The sequence below is a fragment of the Pagrus pagrus genome (assembly GCF_965226575.1).
Source record: "Pagrus pagrus genome assembly, chromosome: 10".
In the NCBI taxonomy this organism is placed as follows: domain Eukaryota; kingdom Metazoa; phylum Chordata; class Actinopteri; order Spariformes; family Sparidae; genus Pagrus; species Pagrus pagrus.
The window spans coordinates 26697043-26719152 of record NC_140194.1 but is presented as its reverse complement, the minus strand read 5'-3'; the positions used below and the strand labels follow the sequence as shown (position 1 = coordinate 26719152).

The window sequence follows — 22110 nt, the reverse complement described above, 5'->3', positions numbered from 1 at the left end:
CAGTCTCACAGCCAAGGATTAAACGGCAGGCTGGGGTCAAAGATGACAACTCATGCTGGTCATTGGATGTGCCCTCTCATCCACTGAATTAGCATAAGAAACACAGCTAGCTTGTCAGTGTCTTTATTGAACCAAGTCCAAAAATACTGAGAGGCCAGCCTGTGCAGCAGACATGCTGATTGGCAGGCCCTTTTATCTATGGGCTCACAAAGAGCTCATCTATGAAGGCAGAGCTACCACACTGCACCAGGACGGCTGGCAGAAAGTCGATCTAAGCGCTACCGACCTCATGAATCACGGCCGAGCGATCAGTGATGGTCAGGGCACTTGGGAGTCTCACATTTATTTTGGGGCAGGGATGTCAGATTGTTTCTATCTCCCTGCATACACACACATAGATGAATGTAAGGTGGCACAAAAGATACAAATTGGAATTGTGGTGAAAGAAGATTGACTCGAGCGACAGTGGAGAGGTCAAGAAGGCAGTCGTGCATTTCCTCCCTTTCACTTCAGCGCTGTCATCTTGAACTCAAGTGGAGCCGCTGGCTGTTTTTGCACCATTGCTTCACAACAGGAAGGACGGGCTCAGTTCCTGTCTCTGCCCGTTCTCTGTCCGCTTTGCGTTTATTCTTCATTCACGTCAGGTAGAGACTGTGTGTCTCTGTTAGCCTCATGATGGACTGACAACATGTCCAGGGTGTCTCTCTGCCTTCTGCTCAGTGTTTGCTGGCATACACATCACATCCTTGGTAAACAGAGGAGGCTTCACTGGACAGAGATATAACCAATGCATCACTGAGAAGGGGATGACATGTTTACTGTTGCCTTACATCTTAGATGTTCAGTTGGTGTGTTTAAAACTTTGTTGGTCCAACTTTCTTATCAGATGCCCTGTGTAAAAGCTGAAATTATAGCTAATGGCTTTATTAAAGGTGCCATATGTAAGACCTTTGTACAAGCATGATGGCCTCTTGAGCTCTTCCTGATCTGTGTTTTGTTTTTTATCATCTGATTTTATCTGATCTTGTGTGTGTGCAAATGAAGTAAAACAAACATTAATTAAAGGTATAGTGTGTAGCAACCAACTGAACTCCCCTCGTCTAACCCTCCCCAACAGTGGTCACTGAAAATGCAAAAAAGATGCTAAAGGCCCTCTCTAGCGCCAGTGTTTGGTTTGTCCCTTCTGAGCTTCTGTAGAAACATTGAGGTACAACATAGCAGTCTCTGTGGAAGAGGACCTGCTCCCTCTGTAGATATAAAAAGCTAATTTTAAAGGGTAAGTCCACCAGTTTTCTGTGGCTAAGTTGCATTGTGGATAATGTAGGCCCCAGGTTTTGAAAAGCAAGTAGAATATGTGAAATAGAAAAGGTGATATCTCTGGTTCTGCTGTATTGATTTTACTCAGTTGTTTTAAAACTGTCCGTAATGAGTCCAACGGTGTACAATGCCAGTACTACTATGCATTTCAAAACCTGGCTCCCACACTACCCACAATGCCACTTGGTCAATGACTGATATCACTGGAGGCAATTTATCAGAACACCTGCAGCTTCCTCCGGAGCCACAAAAAGCTTTAAACTATGTTTTCACATACGCAGTAGTTCTCCTCAAGACCTGCAAACATACATTAATACATTATACACTGTTGAACATATAATTCTGAATGTTTTATTTTCTTTCTGCCCCTAAATATCAATAAATAATTTATTAACCACAACTAAATTCATTAGTAAAAACTAATAAACCCTTCTGAAAGGCTGTCTTATTAGAAAGTGGCACTGCTTAGTTACAAGATTAAAATAGCTGATGTTCATTTGAAGAGAGTGTTTTTCTATGTGTGTGTGTGTTCCAGCACCTGATGCTCCATACACCCACTGGAAGCAGACAGTGTTTTACCTGGAGGACTACTTGACGGTGCGGAGGGGAGAGGAGATCACTGGCAGCATTGGTATGAAGCCCAATGAGAAAAACGCTGTGAGTATAGTGCAGCCTCATCTACATATTGTGTAAGTAGCAAGTGTAACTATAACTCAAATGGTGGTGGGTGGTGTATTTAAATTGTGTCTAGGGGTAAAACATATATAAATACACATATAATACAAACATAACATAAAGAGTGTCTGACAGTATGATTGGAGCTCTCATCCTCTCTAAGAAATGATTCATTTCCTGCGCCTGCTGGCCCACAGCAGATTGTTTTCTCCTCAGTATTGGATGGTGGTCAGAGCAGGCAGCCGCACTGCAGTGACTTCCAGACAAACAACAACAGATTCTATTGTTGACCTTGTCAGTATCCTCTCCTCCTCCTCCTCTGGGAGAGAGAAGCGGGGCTCTGCTTCCTTCTGTTGTCTAACACAAACAGTCTGTGCTTATTTAACATCATGTTCAGCTGCCGGGTCAAATTGAAACCCTGATAGCACTCTCTCTTTTTGTTTCCCTGAAGTATTTGCTCAATCATTACCTCCCCCCCTCCCCGCCCCCTCTCTGAAAACCACCTCTCTTTTCTCCCCCAGCGCGACTTGGACTTCACCTTCGAGCTGGATTTCAAAGGACAGCTGTGTGAAGCGGCCATTGCTCACGACTACAAGATGCGTTAAGTCTGACTGGTCGGGGGGGACTTTGGTGCCCCATTGAGTACAACCCCTGAGCACCAGAGGGAGACAGAGACACTCCCATGACCCCCAGACGATATAAGAGGGGCGTAGAAAGAGAGAAAAAAGAACAGGCCAAAGACCAAGCAGAGGTGGCCCCACTGACAATGCAACTATTGTCACTAAAGTATATGATGAAGGCAGGAAGTTACTGATGCTGACTGTTAAACAATCTTGAATGTAACACTGACAAAAAGAGGTCAGGAAATATTTTCTAGTCTTGATGAATGTTATTGATTCTTGATGTGCGTATACGTGAGTTGGAGTGATGTACCTGTGTGTTCTGTTCAGTATTTGTTTTCCACAGTAACTTGAAGGTCATAGAGGGTTAGAGCTCATTGAATTAATTATCGTATCGTCCATATTCTGCTATAGGTAGCCGATTGATTTCAGGTGTAATTCTTATGTGATAGCACTGTACAGTACGGAATGATTAACAGAGAGATGTTTTAATTCAAAGCTGTATCAATTTAGCAATGTCGGAAAACTAACAGCCAAGGACAAACCTGCGTAGGTACGTGTGTGTGTAACGTGAAAGGTGACACGTGTTTGCATCGTCAGTGTACTAGTAGCTTCCTGTGAGTGTGTAATAGAAGGTGTCGGAGCTCGTGCTGTTTGCTCGGACTCCAGATGTGTTGTCAGTATGAGCTGTGATGTTGACATGCCAATATCTTTCCCTCCCCATCCTCAATGCCTTGACCAAGTGCCGAAGTGTATCTAGTTTCTTTATCCGCTCTGCTGCATTTAGCTTTTTTTCAGTGGTTTTACGTATAGACGTTAGCTGCTCTCCTTTTATTCGGTTTCAGATTAGATATTTGCTGACACACAAGCCATGATGCTTCTTTAGTCTACATGATCTCTGTCAAGCGATCTAACTCTACATAGCTACGATGTCAGATAACAAGGACATAGTCAATAATGCTTGATGATCTGCAGTATCCCTGCACCTATCTTGGTTTGAACCTAATTACATGACGCATCATGTTTCTTGCAGCATGCATACAGGTTTCTTGAGGACTATCACATGGTGTGATACTAGAGTTTACAGACTGTACCTCAGTCTAAAACTTAATGAATTGCACAGTTACAATAGGACACACTGCAGTGTGTTGACGCTCATGAAAAGGATCTTTTCACTTCACCTGTGCTCTTACTAAGGTCGATGCCAAGGTGCCCACTCACGGGTTTTCTTCAGTCAAGATGTGGATCTTGGCAAAGGCTACCTTGAATAAAACCTCACATTAAAGGAGACCTATTATGCATTTTCGTTTTTTTTCCTCACTTCAGTGTTTTACGTTCTTGTGCATGTAAAAGACCTTGGAAGTCAAAAAGTCGGCGCCAACAGAAGCTGCTGTCTCCCACAGAAAATACTGCTCCTGAAACGCCTCGTCAGTAGTTCCGCCTTTAATTCTGTTACTTTGTGACATCACACTACGTCACAATGTCACATATTTGCATAATTAATACCCAGTGGCTAGTCTGGCATGTTAGAATTGAATTAGCACGGGGGCTAAAACAGAGCGTTTCAGACAGAGGGGGATACGGAGCTGCAGCACTGAACAGAAGAAGGAAACTGATGTGTTTTTTGAGCACTAAAGCATGTAAACCTGTTCTAGTAGTGAAAAATACAATTAAGGACCTGAAAATTAGCACAATATGTCTCTTTTAATGTTCCTAGTACTATCCTCAAATATCCACTTAGAAACTAATAGAAAATACAACTTTTTTTCCCTATGAAGCCGTTTGGTGATATATTATCTGTCCCAGCTTGTGTTCTATGATAATGTCCAGTTCACAGACAGCCAAGAACCAGCCTCAATCCCCTCGTCGTATATATTGTACCAAGGCCCGAATGAATCTTTGCAGGGCTGTAACCAAAATGTACAGTGCAAGCATTCGGGAGCAATGGTGGAACCTCGATCATTTAAAAAGCCTGCAAATAATGCTACTAACAATCAACAAAGAGTGCAGTATCGAACTATGTGCTGCCTTCTCAGAGCACAGTATATCTGATCCTGTGTAGTAATACAGGGCGCTGACTGGTACAAATAAGCAATACAATATGAGTCACTAATGCTAATGATCAATTACACATGGTGAGTTATTTATTTATTAACACCTTTAAGGAAAACTTATGTCTGATGAAAACTTGGCTGCTCAGAGCACACAGACAGGGTTTGCCATCTAGTTTGTAAGTCATACAAATTCTAATAAATTGGCATGTTAGTTCCACATGTGTTACTATCTTATGGAGAAATATATTGAATATGTTGTTTCACATGTTGTCATGTCAGCTTGAAAACTGAATAAACAGCAATGTCCAAACTCTCCCACTGGGTGCTGCTGTGTTTCATTGTAACAGAGAGAAATAACTTCACCGAGCAATTTAACAACATTAACGACTCTTTATTTGTTTTTGTTTTTTTTTCTATTTACATGGTTTATATACATTAAAGTGATGTGCAAGACACTGGCAGTAGTGAAGCACTAATGAGTATAGTGCAAACAGTAAAATCTAAACTTTAACTTACTCAACATGTTTTGTGACATCATTTTCAGAGAATACTTGGCACAGAGGAAATATAAAATAGATATATATTTTGTACTAAACTTTATTTGGGCTTATGGGAACAAATAATGTTCTGTATTTTTTTCCAACTTAAAATTGAAAACACAGCGTTATCTGAAAAGAAAACAACTAAATGCTCAGGTTGCCCAACAACATTTGGTCCAGTAACAACAGAAACAACAAATTACATATCAATAATAATGTACACAACACAAACACCTGTGAAACAAAATACTATTAAATATGACAGCCCTGCAACAAATACTACATTTTACACTAATAATGTTCAGTTTTTCATGACTTTGAGTGGACACATTCCTTCTGACTGTGCTGCTGTCCACCAGGTGAAGACCTGACGACACCTATGCAATATCTTGCCATGTCACATGACACCACAAATAAACTTGGGCCCAACAGTGAAATCAAATCTCTCTCAACAAAAAAAAAGCTGAACACCAGAAGCTTCACTAAGCTAGTATTTACTGCAAGGCTGTTTGATAATGCATTCAATTTTACAGTTACCCCCAACCCTCATGTTATTGTGTCCATGCTATGTGTACAGAATATGAAGAATCAAGTGGCTAAAAAACTACATAAAACAATGAATGAATATATTACTATATATAATACATACAGTTAAAAAGGCCACATGTGACAGATAAAAAGCCTCTGACAGCTAAATAAATATTTGAAAGCTTCAGTCAGACTTTGGAGGAACATCCAACATTTAAAAAAATAAAAAGTCTTAGTTTGACTCTAAAGGGACTCTGATTGACTAAAATTTGTTCAGTTGTTTTTATATCGAGCCCTCAAAAGGAAACATTTGAACTTTTCTTACATTATCATCATTCATAAAATTGTAATAGAGGTTATTTTCAATCTGAAAAACACAGAGTAGACTATTTATAATAGTGCAAAAACATCAGTGAGAGCTGACAACATGAAAACAGTTTTTATTCTGGTGTGCTACAAAGTGGAAGGAAGACTGTGTGTGAAACGGCTGTGCTGACATTAAGAATACTGTGTCCTCTGTGGCACATGTGGTCACACCATCACATCACATTGTGTGTGTTTGTAAAGGGTAGTGCTACTATGTATGTGTTACGGTTGAACTGTTAGCAGCAGGATCTCTTCTTATCTGAGGGGCTGCTGACCAGCTGGACCGTCTTCTCCTTCTCTCTGTCCTCCTGCTCTTTCAGAAGTCTGGGGGACAGAACGAGGCAGAGACAAATGAACCAGTTCTGACAGGACACACGACTGTGATACCATCTGTATTTGCAACACTGCATACTCCACACAGAAATGTCACCGATAGCACATTTCTGAGCACATTTGTTTGTTTGACCACAGACTAAAGAGAGTTTATCCAAAACCGGCAGTTAGTCTGAGATGTCGTTGTTTGATAGATATCAAAGCTGGCAGTAAAGCAACACAGTGCATAAAATTAGCCCAGCTGGAATGTTTTACGATATGTCTTTAAATGTTAGAGTTATGACTGTTAGCATGACAATGGGGCAATTGTGTCAATAGATTAAATAAGGCACTGGTGCAGCTTTCTAATGTAAAAGAATGAAGCACATGGCAGCACGTTTTTACACCTCGAATTGAACTGAAGGGAATAACTGATGTTCTCACACAAAGGAGACAGTACAAAGGACAAAGTATGTTTTACACAATTTGATTGTGCACTGTGCATTGTTTTTGCTCAAGCTGTTTGTTGTGTTCTCCAGAAACAGCTGATAAGAAAAAGTCCTCTGAGCCTCCAACAGAATTACAAAACATTTGGCTCTGTATGATATGCTCGTTTCAGTGCAGAAATAATCCCACTTTGAAAGCTGTTCAAGCAGACAGTCACTCCATAATTAGTCATTACGCAATTATTGTCTCTTTGTTTTCCTTGTTTGCTCGACAAAGGGCCATTGTTGTTGCTCACCTGGCTAAATGAACCATGGACTCCACCACATTGTGTCCGGAGCAGGCACTGCACTCATAGAAAGTCATTTGGCAGTCCTGAAAAAGAGGCAAATGATGAGGACGGCTGGACATGTTTTGACTTTTTTGCACAGTGCTCATTAGAGGCTTATCAAGAAAAGTGAGGTCTGTACTAATAGTTGAAAAAGCACAAAGAAAAAAAAAACATTTCTCATGTAACAATATTAGCTCACATGGTCGCCATAGAAACTAAAAGCACCAGGGATTAGAGGAACAAAAACTAAGAAAAGAAAAATGATCAAATAAAGCTCAGAATCACAACACATAGAACCCTATTACATAATCTAGTTTCTTTCATTTATTAAACACACATACATAAAAGTGACCCTGACACGAATATGTCCACTAAGAACCTTGAGATTAGTTGACAATACAGAACAGACCTTGGCTAGTCTTTCACCCACTCCTTTCTGAACTTGTCTCTCCATCTCCTTGTCCGTTTTGTTTCCCAAGAGCATGATGGGAATGTCCTCGCCTGCACTCTCCTGTGAAAGAACAAAGAACACAGACTCAGAGAAACTGATCTTAAGAAAGTCCTATGTTGTTAAAGGACTAGGCCACCAGCTTCCCTGTTGCTGTTGGTTCCCTGGTGGGAGTCAGCCAGCAGTGTCAAGAAGCGTGTAAACAAATTCAGGAACTGACCTTTATCCGTGCGACGTCTTCTACATATTAATACAGTGAAAAAATATTCACTGTTTACTGACATAAAGTTGCTGCTGTCGGGAATCAAAGACAAGCAACAACTGCACAGAAACACAAAAGTACAACAAAAACATTTGTTTTGGAGTTCTCTGAAATGTGTGCAGCACAGCGTGACTGTAACTGTCTTACCTTTACACTTGTCAGCCACTGTCTGACAGCTGTGAAGCTGTGCTGGACTGTGATCTCATACATCACGATCACACCGTCGGCCTTGCGAAAGAATTGTTTGGTGATGCTTCGATACCTGCAGGAGGAGGAGGAAGTAGACAAAAAGAGGTAGTGTTGTGTGGTCACTGGCACTTCAAAAATCAGAGAAAACTCTTGCCTTTACTTATGTTTGTACAACTTGTAAAAACTACATGAATTATCTTTTCAGATGAAAACTTGGTGAGGTGAATTTAGTTTAAAACACTGATCAAAATACTTTTACTGTAAGTCTGTTGCTAAACGAGGAAAGAAAAAGGGAAGCGTTTCACACACAGAACAAGGAAACAGTTTGATGTAATGGAACTTCTAAGAATTCAAAACACTCTCTTGGGGGAAAGTAGTGACAGACGTACTGTAGTGTTACAGTACAGTACAGACTTTTGTATATAATGTCTACAATGTGAAAATCTTTTGTGTTGATGCCTCACCTCTCCTGTCCCGCTGTATCCCACATCTGCAGTGCCACCTGGCTGTTGTCCACAGTTATCGTCTTTACGCTGTAATCAATACCTGCACATACAGACGAGAACATGTTAGTCAGCACAATCGTTTTTAATATAGTTTACTGTGTACTGTTCCAACAACACAGAACATATCACTTGATGAATATGTACTGATATGCAGTATACAAATCTATACATTGGCCTGAATGTATGTCACTGTTACATTATCTGAAGTAATACATTTTAAACGTGGATATGTTGTATTGAAAAATAACACATTAATGGAAGAAACAGAACAATTAAAACTGATTCCTTTGATATTCTGTGCTACCTCCAAACTTTTCCAGGGGCAAAATGTAGTTTTGCGGAAGAAATTCAAACTCAGAATTTTAATATTTACAATAATAATGAGGTAATAATACAAACTCTGTTTTTTTCCATAACTGAATAAACAAGCCTTCCTCAGAGGAAAATAAGGTAACCAGAACACTGTTTGAAGCTAGAAAGGTGGCAGGGTCCGCCACATATAAACAAAGTAAAACAGTATGAAATTGTCCTGAAATTGTATGAAGGGTCAGTTTGTCATGAAATCTAAGAGCTTGCTTATTTAGTTTGTTTAGGAAAAAAAAAAAATCAATCCAGAAGATCTTTCTCTTCTGATTACATAATGCGCCTTAAAAATATTTACACAAAGTAGAATTTCAAGGGCTTAACTGAAGCCCCCTGACAGTAGTCTTGAAGGACTTTTCTTTTATTGCTGAGCTGTCACACACAGTGTGTCTCAGTGTGCTCAAAACAAAATATTTTACTATGATGACAACTGTAAGACCAAAACAAGACACTTTTATGTTTGAATCTATTTCTCGCATCGGCCTTGAGAGTTAGTGTTGCCTCTTTTTATTGGCTTCAAGACAGGTGACAATATATTCAAATTCCAGCTGATTAGCTGCACCCATGACCAGGACAGTGTATCATATACCACTGTATAAACACAATAGTTATCATTATTATTAAGCAAATGTTAGGTGATTACATTATACACATTATTGTGAGTCATACTGTATTGTATAGTAAGGAGACGACAGCATACGTAAACAATCTAATCACAATCTTTCACACTACTGATGAGCCACATCACAGGTTTATATATAGTCTTACAGTCTGTATTTTCACTGCTGACACGGCTGCAGTGTTACAACCATCTGCTTTGTAAGCAAACACATGCAGAGCCTGAGGTCAACCACAGGGCTGGGTGTGTTGTTGCCTTTCCTCGCAGAAACTGACAAGTAAGTACAATTATCAGGTACGTACCCACAGTGGCAGAGGTGCCAGGGTGGAAGGAGTCATCACAAAATCGTCTAAGTAGGCAGGTCTTTCCTACACCGGAGTTCCCCACCAGGACGATCTTGAAGAGGCGGTCAGGCGGCGAGAGACCACCTTCGTCCTGAAGGAACAGGAGTAATGGTAGCAGTGGGTGAAAGGAAGGTTAAGGGATCTATTAGTTAAGTGGCTGACTCCACTTTGTGAGAGGGAGGCTACAACACAACAATGTCACTGAGATATTCAGCACTTCTCCTGCCTAGAGATCAAAATTCACATCCACTGCACTCTTGTTATCTTTAAATTTTGATTACAACATTAAAGGCAAGTCTACCATGCTTTTTTAACAGTACATCACTGGATGTCTACATGCTTACATTTATGCTGGTCTCCTTGCCAACAGGCTGACCCCTGGGAGACGTGGGGGTCACCCGTTCCTCCACAGTTCCCTTCGATATTTGCTGCTGGGCTGCTGAGGACGCATGTGGGTAAATATCGCTCATCACCAAGTCTATATTCTCCTCGTTGTCTGAGGCTTCCTCTGCTTCTCTACACTCCCTCAGCGGGGTTTGGGCCTGACAGTTATCCTGGAGCAAGTGCGGGAGGTGGTCCTCCTCGATGGAGATGATTCTCTGGAGGTGCCCTCTTTTCTCAGCCGGGCAGGAGGCCCGGCACGACCCGTTGGTGAGGTTCTGCCTCACAGAGCTTGTGGTTAGCTCCTCTTCATCTTCACTGCAGTTAGAAATTAACATTAGAGTCTACACTACAGTGCTGATGGACACAAGAGAACACTTCCTGTACAAGCTTGTATTTAATGTGTCACTTAGTGATGTTTACCTTTTGAAGACATTTGTGTTTGTGTGCTTCACTTCGTTGATTAAAGGCCTCTGCCTCAAACCCGGTGTTTTCTTTGGTTTCTGCGGAAATAAAACATGAACCTCTGATTCATATTCCAACATGAAATCCAAGGTTCAATCTGAATTAAAGGGTTGGTTATTCTTGGCTCTGGTGATTACTATTCCTTTAATCTTTGAAATAAAAGAGGACCTACCTGATAACACATGTCCCTTTCATCCCGTAAATGTTTGTTAATTTCCCTGGATACACAAAGAAATGAAGATATTAAAGACAGTGAGAAAAAGTCTTTCCTTGGCTCATCATGATATGTCAATCAAACAGTCAGACGGAAGAAGGCTGTTACAGTTCGCAGGTAGAATTACAGCCAATTGACTGATAAGCCCAGCATTTCTGAAAAGAAGCTTACATGCTCAATGATTCTTCCATCTAAAAATCTTTTGAGCTCAAAAACTAATCAGTCCTGCTTTGCACTGTGATCACTCCACTACAAAGAGGTGAATTACTAGCTGAGACATGAAATTCTGGTTTGTAACTTGTGACAGAGTACACTGAGCCAATGAGCAGCAGTGGAAAAACAAAAAAATACTTTTGTCAAAATAGACAAATTAACACAGTTCTGACTTTTTCAATTCTTTACTTGTTGACTAGACACGGCTACAAGAGTGAAATGTATCAGTGATTTCAGCTCACAAGATTGATATCTATATTTGTGTATTGTGGTAATTTTTTTATCAAGCCGGGGTCAGTTCAGCTGCACCTCCATCCATACCTCAGAAGGTCCAGTTGTTTGAGTAGGCTCGCTCGCTCTCGATTCAGTCCCTCAGTCACTCTGTATATTTCCCTGCGTTGAACAACAATGCTTCCTTTATTACAAATACTCTATGATCAAACAGACAAAGTATGTGCTGTGGTTACACTTTATTAAAAACTATGACCCAGAGCAAGAAAGAAAGGCAAAATGAGTTAGACTTGAAAGAGAGATGCATTGCCTTTCTTGTCTACTCTCTTTAAAATACAGTAGCACAATATTAAAAACATGAAATGTATAGTATAAAAGATAAACATCAGTTTAGTGAGCAAGATAAACTAAAATAACTCTGGGTTACAGTGAATTAACCACCATTATTACCTAAATGATTATCACAGTTTAACAGCTTAAGGACAGAAACATCCAAATTTATAAAAGTCTGTTGGCAAAATGACAAAAATGTCAGCTCTGACAGATTGACAGCATGTGTCTTTTTCTTTGCAGCAAAAACATGCGACTGCATCTTGACCAATGAACAGGAAATAAGACACTGAGAGGCCGACTAAGAGCTACAACTCACATCTCCTTCTCCTCATGAAGCCGTGTGGACTGATCCTGCAGCGCGCTCAGCTGCTCCTGTGCCAAGTTCAGCTCTTGGCTGGTGTTCTCCAGCTCCCGCATCAACTCGTCATTCGTCTGCTTCAGCTTCACGTTCTCCACCTTGGTCTCGTGTTGTTCACTGTGAAGCTCCTTGCACTGATGCTCCAACTGGAAAACAAAATTAAAAGACAAACTAGAAATCACGTTGCGAGGGGATCACACGATCCACGACGAGCATCAACATGTTCATGTTCCGACCCATGAGCACTGAGTAGTCAATACTAAATTATTACATTAGTATTGGTAGACATGGGTCACACCACACACTCCTCTGAACTCTGCCTTCATTTTGATCTCTCTCACACTTTTGATCAGACTATGTGGGATTTCTTCAGTAAATAATGAAATGTGTGTCATGGTGCTCTACACAAGGACTGGGCCCAATTATGTGTATGAAAATAAAAATGTCTGACTCTGGCGACACCTACTGTTGCTCTCAGCTGTAAAAATGCACAGCTGTTAAATGTAGTGACCTGTTTAACCCATTGTCACAGCGTGAACGTGAGGGGGGCAGCATGATGTGAAGAAACAATACCTGGAACAGCTGACTGCCTCTAAATATATTCAATTCCACTTACTTATGCAGTACAATAGTGAGCATAGCCATACTAAATGCTGTAGACGCTGTCTCAGCCTGCATGAACTGTAAAGACAATGTTTTCCACAATTAGGAAACCTGCTTAACAGCTGATATATTAATTAGAGGTGCTAAGGAGCTGTAAAGAGAGGAAAAATCCTTGTTGGCACAATCAGACTTAATTTCAGTTCACTAATTAGCCTTAAAAGCCTGAGTGCAAGTCTGCGAATAGATGTGTGACAACCTATTAACATCCATCAACAAAAGCTGCTGCTGGTGCTGCTGCAGAGGAAACTCACTGGGGAAACATTGATTAGATTGTATTTGATAAAACTGACAAATTAACAGCTCTACAGAACTGAGTATTTGAGGTTAATCTGCTCTCACGATAGATGGACTGCGGTAATGAGTATGTCTGGGTATCAGTACTGTTGTTTTTTATAGCATTCTGTCATCTTGTTTCATGTGTCTCACGTGTTGTTGCCCTGACAGCTAAATTTCTCTGCGGGATAAGTGGGAAAACTTTCCTACAGAATGTGAATGCTGCAATTCACTCTGGGGGAAATCCTTTTGCCATCTCTCACTCACCCGTCTCTGTTTCTGAAAGAGCTTTTCCAACTCCTTCTCCTTACTGGACAGCTGCAGCTCCATGTCTTGTCTGCGAGACAGAAAGTGCTCATAGTCCTTCAGTGTCGGGAGAAAACAGGGAGGCACGAGAAAGAAGGTGATGAGGAAGAAGAAGATGTCTGATATTTTATAGAATTAGCAACAAAGCGAAAAAGTGATTGACATCAGCACAAGAGGTTTGTACCTGCAGCACAATTCTGTCTTTTTCATTTTTTATTTGCAGCTCCATTTCCTCATAAAGACGCTGGATCTCATCATCGTGTGTTGCTGCTTTCCTGTACGGAGAAAATTCAGCTGTGTTAGTGGCCGGCGCTCAGTATGTACCTCACAGCATGGATGAAAAAAAACTACCTAGATCAACACACTTAAATAGCATAGTATACAGGTAATTGTTGATAATAAAGCACAATGATGACCAGATGGAAACAGCCTCTTTAAATGATAGGCACACACTAATTATAGGCCACTCAATAGCTCAGCAAAATGCTCCTTAGCAGAAACCTCAAAAGGACCTTTTGAGAGCGCTCTCCATATCCCTCTTCTCCTGGTTGGCCTCTAAGATCTGCGCTGTCACTCTGGCCAGGAAGTCCTCGAAATTGGACAAAAGTTGTGGTTCATCCCGGCGCAGCTGGGCCCACAAACTGCGCACCTCAGCACGGCTGATGGCACAGAATGAAGACGTAAGTGTAACAGAGAGCAATTTTCTTTCACATTCATTATTCTTTAAATAGCAGACAAGTAGAAATAATGTGGCAAGGACATGGGTGAAATTCTAGCACAGCAACAACCAAACACAACCACATACTTTCAGGCAGCAGCTCAGGTACCAGCTTATAGCTTTTACAAGGACATAATGTTCTTTACCTTGAGAAATCTCTTTATTATTACAGTAAAAAATGTTTTTCTGTGTTACTAGGCCTGCAACCAAAACACAGACAAGACAGCTAAATCAAAAACAGAATCCATGATGATAATATATTATCATATAAAATACAACCTTTAATATCATGTGCATCATTACGTTGATTGTCAGGTACAATATTACTTTTTACTACCTTTCAATATGACTGCCAGTATTACTTACAATGCCATTGCCAACACTGCTTTCTTCTATTTTAGTTCATTTTTTAGTTTACTCTTCTATTGTGATTGTATTAGGCTGTTTTTGCATTTACTCCTTCAACACTTTATATTTTGTATGTTTTTCTAATATTCAGTACTTGAACTGGGCCCAGTGTGGGACCCTAACCCTGGTTGTTACTGGTTGCACTGTAGATATTTTGGTGCAAACTCAGGCACAGGAATTTCCTTTGGGATTAATAAAGTTCTATCTCATCTTATCTTATAAGTATTGAGATATGCATTACTATCGGTTAAGAGACAATCAAAACCTTATGATGATGGAAAAATAATTATGATGTTATTTTTCCACAGGAAACAATGTCAAGAGCCCAAGCTATGATAAGGGAGGGAAAGTCAAATAAATCCCTGGAAGACTTTTCAGCCATAACAAATACTGGCCAACATCAATATGAGTTAGTGCTGCACAAACTGGTCTGATCTAAAACGTCAAGATGAGCAGGTAGGTGGAAGCCAACAGGATGTGAAATTTTGGCATCCACCTCCACTGCTGTTTAATTTTATTGAGCTGGAGTTGTTTGTTAAAGGTGAGTCTGGGCACGCATTTCATTAGAGTCAAACAAAGCAATGTGTAAACAGACCTCAACTAGTGTTACTAATGAGAGTCAACATTGTATGAAATACCAATGCAGAAGAAGTTAACACGATGTAGATACGTTTGCCTCTGGAAGCGATACTCCTTCACAAACCTAATGTTTACTGTAACATTTGTATGTGCCAGACACAATCCTATTACAAGGTGTTGAATATCTTAACAGTCCTCCTCTAATATAGAGAGGCAGAGCACTGATTGGTCAGAGCGGGAGCACTGAAACAGCTTTGCTTGAGAGTGGAAACTTCCAACTCTTGTTTAGTTTGCACAGCTGATAACAGTCCCAGGCTAAGTCACTAAAAATATAGTGTCGACTTAAAGGTGGGTTTGGACAAAATGTGCAAAGATATGAAGTAGCCCAATCAACACATGCTGTAATCACAAACAAACACACACACACACACACACACACACACACACACACATAAAGCACTCACTCCTCAAAGACACTGTTGGCTCCGAGGCTCTCCATAAGCATGCTAAAGTGTTTCTCCTCTTCATCCTCGTCTCCTCTTTCCAGGCTCTCCTCCCACTGGCTCTGGTAGAGGACCTCTGCTGGGATTTTCTCCTCCATGCCTTCCTTTACAGAAATCTTCTGGCCGAATAAAAACTCACCTAGGAAAATCAAAAGCTTAAGGGCACAATCGAGACATCACATCACACCTACTAGTGATTGTATCGTTTCAAGTAGAAACAGACTACAAACGTACTGAAGCCGGAGGAGAACTCGTCGAGGGTGAGGAATCCATTACCATCAGAATCAAGGGTATCAAACACGTTCTCCAACTCCTCCGCACTGAGAGGGAGCCCGTCGTTCAGCCTCTATTTAACAAGACACAAAATACAGCTGCTATTGCCGAGAACAAAACCTCAAGGACATTAACCAAACTGCGGCTACAATTGCTACTCTAAACTTAAGGACAGTCATTTGCTCAGTTGCTATCGTGTGCTATGGTGCGAGTGGGCGATTCTTTCACAGATATTTTTCTCCTAAATGAGACTAAATTAGCCATAATAACACAGGATGCAAGAGTGCAAATAACCACTTTGTTTTTCCAATTCTAACCTAGAATGCTTAATGGACATGCATCATCTTCAGCAACAAAGTGCTTCTCACTCATACAGTCAATAACATTAACACGTGGGACCTTCCCAGGGCAGCTGCATACTTCAATGATTGACCGCTGGGCAGCTCCACCGGAAAAGATGTTGGCTCCAGTGAGATTATTAAGAGCTCTTCAACAGAATCTCTTAAGTAGACAGAGATACAATGTGAGAGGGGAGGAGTGGTGCGTGACAGAGTGAGAATTGGCCAAAAAAACAAGACAGTAACTGCTGGACAATTTACAAGAAAAGCCAACACAGCCACACCTCCGTAAGCAGCTTGGTTTTTATGCGTGTTTACACTGCCTCCAATGTTGACCGACACCACCCATACAATCCAGGGGAGGGACAGTGAGCGGGTGGCATCTGTGTAACACTGTCAGCTGTTCTTGTAAAGTGTGTTATCAGGGCTGAACATATCCCTCATGTCGGCAAACAGTAGAACTGTAAAGCTAAGCGCGTTGGTGGTCATGGTGTGAAACGTTTTCTTGCGCTGTGAAAATCCACTGAAAATATTGCGACTCGAGTGTGGGAATAAATGTAAGCAGCACTGCTCAGTAAGCTTGTCAGATCATCTCTGAAGGATGTACGGAAAGTGTATAGCAAATATTCCTACCAGTATCAAGGTCTGCTCTCGGGACAGATTGTACTCTTCAGTACCGCTCATGGACCGCTGTCTTGCTCCTCATTTAATTTCCAGCCCATTATCACAAACACCAGATCAAAGCTTCGCCTCTATATGTATTTATTCTCCCCGGAGCGAGAGCCTACAAGTGCTTCATCAAAGGATTAAACGCAGCAGAGATGACGATGAGGGGCAAGCGAATTTGCACAATAATGTGAGTGGAGGAGTTGCATGACAAAGCTTCCGCCTGGCTCTCTGTGTCTCAGTCTCTTTTATGTCGCTTTGAATGAGGCGCACATGTCCTCTCTGCTCAGCCTCATTAATGAGTGCACAGACTTCCCCTGCATTAAAGAGTTGTTGCCCCTAAAAATGATGAAAATGTGATGCCCTGTTGACCCTAATGTAACAGTCCAAACAACACTGTCGACTACGTGTCCTCGAAGGTGTTTAAAGTTAGTCACAATTTGTTTCTTTTATTTTCTGTGGCAGCGTGCCCCTAAATATAATCTATACTGACATAAACCATTGCATTTCTTTCATTTCAATGACTTTGATGCAATAAAAGTCAGAGGTTACCCTACTTTCAAAGCCCAGTCACAGCAGCATCCTCACCTGCATGTCACGCCGGGTGATAAAGCCCTTGTTCTCGATGTCGCACATCTGGAAGAACTCGTGGGTTTTCTCCAGGATAGTGTTTTGTCCCAAGTCCCCGTTCTCACACGCACCCGCCTCTTCGCTGCTTCCTTGCTTTTTCCATGCAGTTCGGGCCACCCCCGTGCTGGTCGTGGTACTGGTGGGTGCACAAGGAGCAGTAAAAGCTGCCATGGTGTTTTGTGAGTCTGTTGATATGAGAGTGCTTTCCCGCGTCCTTCACATGAGCCAGGTACGGATGGAGGTGTGGAGGGAAGAGATCCTGGAGAAGTCGAGCTTCAGGCTGCTCTGCATCAGAGGCTCTCACCAATGTCACCGATTGTCATCTCTTAGCAACCACCTCTTTAATAAGTCGATGAAACCTAGGAGGGAGACGGAAGGAGAGTCTTCACTTTAAATGAGTACAGCCCCTTGCCCAATAAAGACTGGAGAAAAATATGATTATAAATGTATGAAGTGCATTTGAAAAACATAGTGTAAAAAATGTAAAGTAAGTCTATAAAAGGATTGTTCAGACTGTTTGAAAAAAGAGTCAGCGTTGTCTAAAGCACATTAATAACTTGATGATAACACCTATGGATTAAGAGAAAAGACCTCAGACAATTTGATTTGTAAATAACACCTTCATTTAGTTTTAATTAGTCACAATGTAATTTATACAAACATAGAGAAGTTTTAAAAAAAAGCCGGTGACTGGTCAGTGTTGTGTATGTTCTTTATCTCTCTTCCTGCTGTTCTCTCACACACATTATCAGTCTGATTTAAATGTATAACTGTTAAAACATGTCCTCCTGTGCGTTGTACTCCTAAAACAACTGCTGCTCCTCTGCTTTACTTCAGCTATGATGGCCTTTTCTGAGACTAACATCTTCTGACAAGTAAACTCAGAACTGAACAGAAAGTTGTGGTATGACAAGAAGGCAATATTGACTGATATAACTCCTTTAGTTTCATGCCGACTGCAGTTCTGTGTGCACTGGTTTGGAAGACTGCCTTCCAGAGGCTGTTGTGAGTTGGATCAGTCGATTCCTGAATACATAAAGACATCAGACAGGGTGTAAGTGTGTGTGTGTGTGTGTGTGTGTATGTTGACCCACGCTGATGTAGATATGTGGGACTGGTAGAAGACAAACAGACAGGAAATAGACATGCATGTAGGCAGGTAGAAGGGCAGCAGAGAATGCAGGGTCAGAGTCATAATACACATGCAGACACACATACCCACACTCGCTCTAACTTTTGTTCATAAAGCTCACTGAAGCATTTTTTTATTGAAAAAAGTATTTTACTGTGTATTTCTCATTTACATAAAGCAATGTTAAAAAAATGATGTGTTTATTAATATGTTGTTTTCAGAGAGGTGTGTTAAAATAAGTGTAAACGTCTAATTTGTCTCCACATTTCTATACAGTGCCATGCTTTTTGTGTAATATTTGCTATTTTTGAATAAGTCATGCTTGTAAAACATTGTGCAACATACTGCAAGCATGAAAAACCTCACGGGGAACAGCACCAACCCACAGTGAGCAACGCACTAAGCTGAAGCACGAGAAAGGAAATAAGAAAGGGAACTAAGGTGAACTGCTGTTTGGAAAGAGTGATGTAGTGTTTTTGTCCTCAGACACAAGATAATACATGATGTTCCGTGATCTTTGCAGACTATCCTTCTGGCAAGAAGCCGTGGGAAGGTTTATGGCTCCTTTGTTAAAACTTGGTAAGTGTGTTAAGACAGGTGGCCAGTGACCTAAAGTAAGAGGACATCAGACAAGAAAAACACACAGATGAAAAAGACATTCTGTCCAAAGACCACATCTGAGTCATGATTTAACACTGAATTGTCTTGGTCCAACTTGCACTGAATTGCAATCACCTAGACATTTATTAAATACAATGGCATAAGTACTATGTGCCTCTTGTAATTTTCCTAAGATCCGACTTTTAAATGCTGCAGCTCGCTGATTTGCATACAGTTACCTTATCTGTTCTAGGGTTTGACATGTGACAGCTGTTAGAGCTACAGGTCTTACTACGTGCACAGCAGAACAAGATCAAGCAAGAAACTAATACGGTTTTTAAAGCAACACAAGTTAACTAAGAAGCAGTCTAGACTGGAATGTATGTAAACATATATGTTAATATACTGTATCTGTATATGTCGTCATACATTTGCATTTGCATGAGTACGTATATGTATGGTCAGGTTTATGCATATATACAGGTGTATGGGTATATATGTATGGATATGAGTATGCGTAGCACCAGTGATGGAATCAAGCTACTGTTCTGCACAATATTTTGAAGTACTTCTACTTCAATTGAGTATTAGTGCTACTTTTTACTTCCACTGCACTCTTTTTTTACTTGGATTACATCACTGATTACACCCTGCTCGTGTGCTATGTGTAATTTACTTTTATACACATACTTAAATACACTTATTCCAAGTTTTGATAGTTGAGTACTTTAATATAAGAATCTGTCAGACTTTTATTTAAGTACTATTCTCACGGATGACTTTCACTTTTACCAACTTAATATTATAACAGGATATCTTTACTTTTACTCAAGTATGACTTTGGGGTATTTTTTACAACACTGCATAGTGTATACATAGTGTGTTGAGCATGTATAGCCATGAGGCATTAGTACATGAGAAGCTCATAAGCTACATTTTAAGCAGACACTGACCTCAGGACTACAGAGAGACTAACTTAGCTTGTGGTTTGTGTCGTGACCACAACAGATTTCTGCAAATTTTTTCTTTATTTTGCACCAACCTCAAACATTAACTACACAAAGCCACTAACCAGTGACAAATGCATGATAGTCAAAAAGCCAGAATCAACAATGTCAACCGTCTGACATAGAGTAGCCTCGCACAGATCTATAAGAGGCACAATGAGTTAACTAACTTCTGCAGTTAGATATAGTTGGTTAAAAGTGTTGCTGACTAAATGACAAAACTGTAGAGTGAAATTAGCTGAGATAATTCCCTGGGCCATATGTATGATTTTATGAGCGTAGATGTACCCAGATGGAGTGAGAATTTGCAGAGCTTAAGAAAGAAAGAAAGAAAGAAAGACAGAGTTGTATTACTCTGCTTGTTTCTGTTATGCCTTCCTCATAGAATAGAATAGAATAAAAGATGGAGCTTCTGTGGCACCTGTCTCTTTGACCTATCCATGGTGAAATGCTCCTGTTTTGTGTTCAAGCTGTTACACAGTGTTTCTTTACATTGTTTTGCACTTTTTTGACGACCCCTAACTTAAAGAAATATCCAGCAGACAGAACAACAAATGGCGACAGATGGTTTTCAAAGGGTATTGAAGATTACCCAAATACTTGCAGAAGCACATGCCTCTGACGGGCTGATGGCATTTCAAGTAAAACAAGTCAAGTCACCAAGTTAACATTCACTCCACTTCCTGGATGGAGGACATGACCATCTCCACAAATAACCTCAAAACAATCAGTCATCATTCATCAGTTAGTTACCTCCAATTTACCTTGCAAACACCAGTTACACCTGTCAAGTACTTTACTGTTATCAAGAATGTCATAAAAAAACACAAGCCAGCAAACAGTATGCATTGCAGTATGTAAACAAAGTGCCAAGAGAAGAGTGTAGGCTCGTGGTAAGCACAACAGGGTCCAGTTTCACACGTGAAACAATATAAAAGCATTCACTTCCTTCCCTTTAGACACACTTTCTTTCATTGTGAAACTTCCTGAGACAGATAAAGCCTCCTTGACACTGTAGTAATGTGTGATATTACTTTCACATGAACCAGGTTCACGTTAGCTTCCCACAACATCCAGGCGATAGTAGAGTTGTAACGTCTAGAAGTTGAAGTTGGGCTAACAGCAACACAGAGCAGACAGTCAGCTTCATTAAGCTAACTAACTTTTAAGTGCTTACTGCTGTAACGTTAGGTTAGCTAGCGGACTGTCGGGGAACAAAAGTTAGCTACATACCGGTGAATGAGAAGCGAAATTCAGGTCGGAGGAATTCATTGACTTGGTCTGAGTCGGCTTTGTCCGCCTGTAGTGAAGCTCAGTGTGTACAAGTCAACTGGTGCGACCGCAACTTTGCACTGACGGAGCAAAACTTAGAGGGCGGGGCTTAACAAAGTCATCGTGGGTATCCATAGCAACGCCAACAAGGAAGTCTGCCTGCAGCGAGAAACGCCCCCCTCCTCTTCCTCCTTTCTCTTTCTTTCTTTCTTTCTTTCTTTCTTTCTTCTTTTTTACACAGACAGATAATATCGTAGGCTACATATACAGACAGCCTAAATAATATTAATATCAGAACTCAAAATCAATTTGTGGAGTTTTTTTGTTTTTTTTTAATTCAGCGTGTTTCATTATTTTCTCAAATAAAAGCACAGGTGATATTTACATTGTGGAACATCTTCCCTGATGTCTGACTTTGATAGCAGCCTAACTTATGAGGAAATAACCAAGCTCATTTCACAACAGTCTACACAATACAAGAATAGACAGAGCTCTTGTTGTTCTCGGTGGTCAATGAGTGACACTTGACTGAAACTAAAGGATCCATATTGTACCTGTGTTTAATACTGTAAGTTACTCTGGTATCATACATTACATAAGCCTACTGTACATTGGGATGTAGACATACAA

At 40.6% G+C, this 22110-nt stretch overlaps 2 protein-coding genes across 5 annotated transcripts in view; one reads left to right on the top strand and one right to left on the bottom strand.

The window, feature by feature from the left end:
• LOC311263989 (protein arginine N-methyltransferase 8-B) overlaps positions 1 to 4981 on the top strand; it is a 31275-nt gene extending 26294 nt beyond the window's left edge. For both annotated transcript variants that reach the window (XM_084364468.1, XM_084364467.1), the window contains 2 exons: positions 1853 to 1974; positions 2514 to 4981. In XM_084364468.1, the coding sequence (XP_084220594.1) occupies positions 1853 to 1974; positions 2514 to 2597 (206 nt within the window). In that variant the 3' untranslated portion in view covers positions 2598 to 4981. The remainder of the gene's footprint in view (positions 1 to 1852; positions 1975 to 2513) is intronic.
• A 262-nt stretch (positions 4982 to 5243) lies between these two features.
• On the bottom strand, positions 5244 to 21669 carry cracr2aa (calcium release activated channel regulator 2Aa). 3 transcript variants are annotated; one of them, XM_084363252.1, is made up of 19 exons: positions 21442 to 21669; positions 21243 to 21324; positions 17428 to 17828; positions 15797 to 15908; positions 15524 to 15701; positions 13867 to 14013; positions 13539 to 13629; positions 13316 to 13411; positions 12071 to 12258; positions 11512 to 11583; positions 10936 to 10981; positions 10722 to 10801; positions 10262 to 10616; positions 9876 to 10008; positions 8550 to 8631; positions 8044 to 8158; positions 7596 to 7697; positions 7154 to 7230; positions 5244 to 6423 (listed from the first exon to the last, which is right to left on the bottom strand). In XM_084363252.1, exons 3-19 carry the CDS (start codon positions 17638 to 17640, stop codon positions 6336 to 6338), a joined length of 2175 nt encoding a protein of 724 aa, XP_084219378.1. In that variant the 5' UTR covers positions 17641 to 17828; positions 21243 to 21324; positions 21442 to 21669; the 3' UTR covers positions 5244 to 6335. The 3 variants fall into 3 exon arrangements, with proteins under 3 accessions (XP_084219378.1, XP_084219379.1, XP_084219377.1); XM_084363253.1 differs by lacking the exon at positions 21243 to 21324 and having other exon boundaries at positions 17428 to 17852; XM_084363251.1 differs by lacking the exon at positions 21243 to 21324.
• Positions 21670 to 22110: the final 441 nt, after the last annotated feature.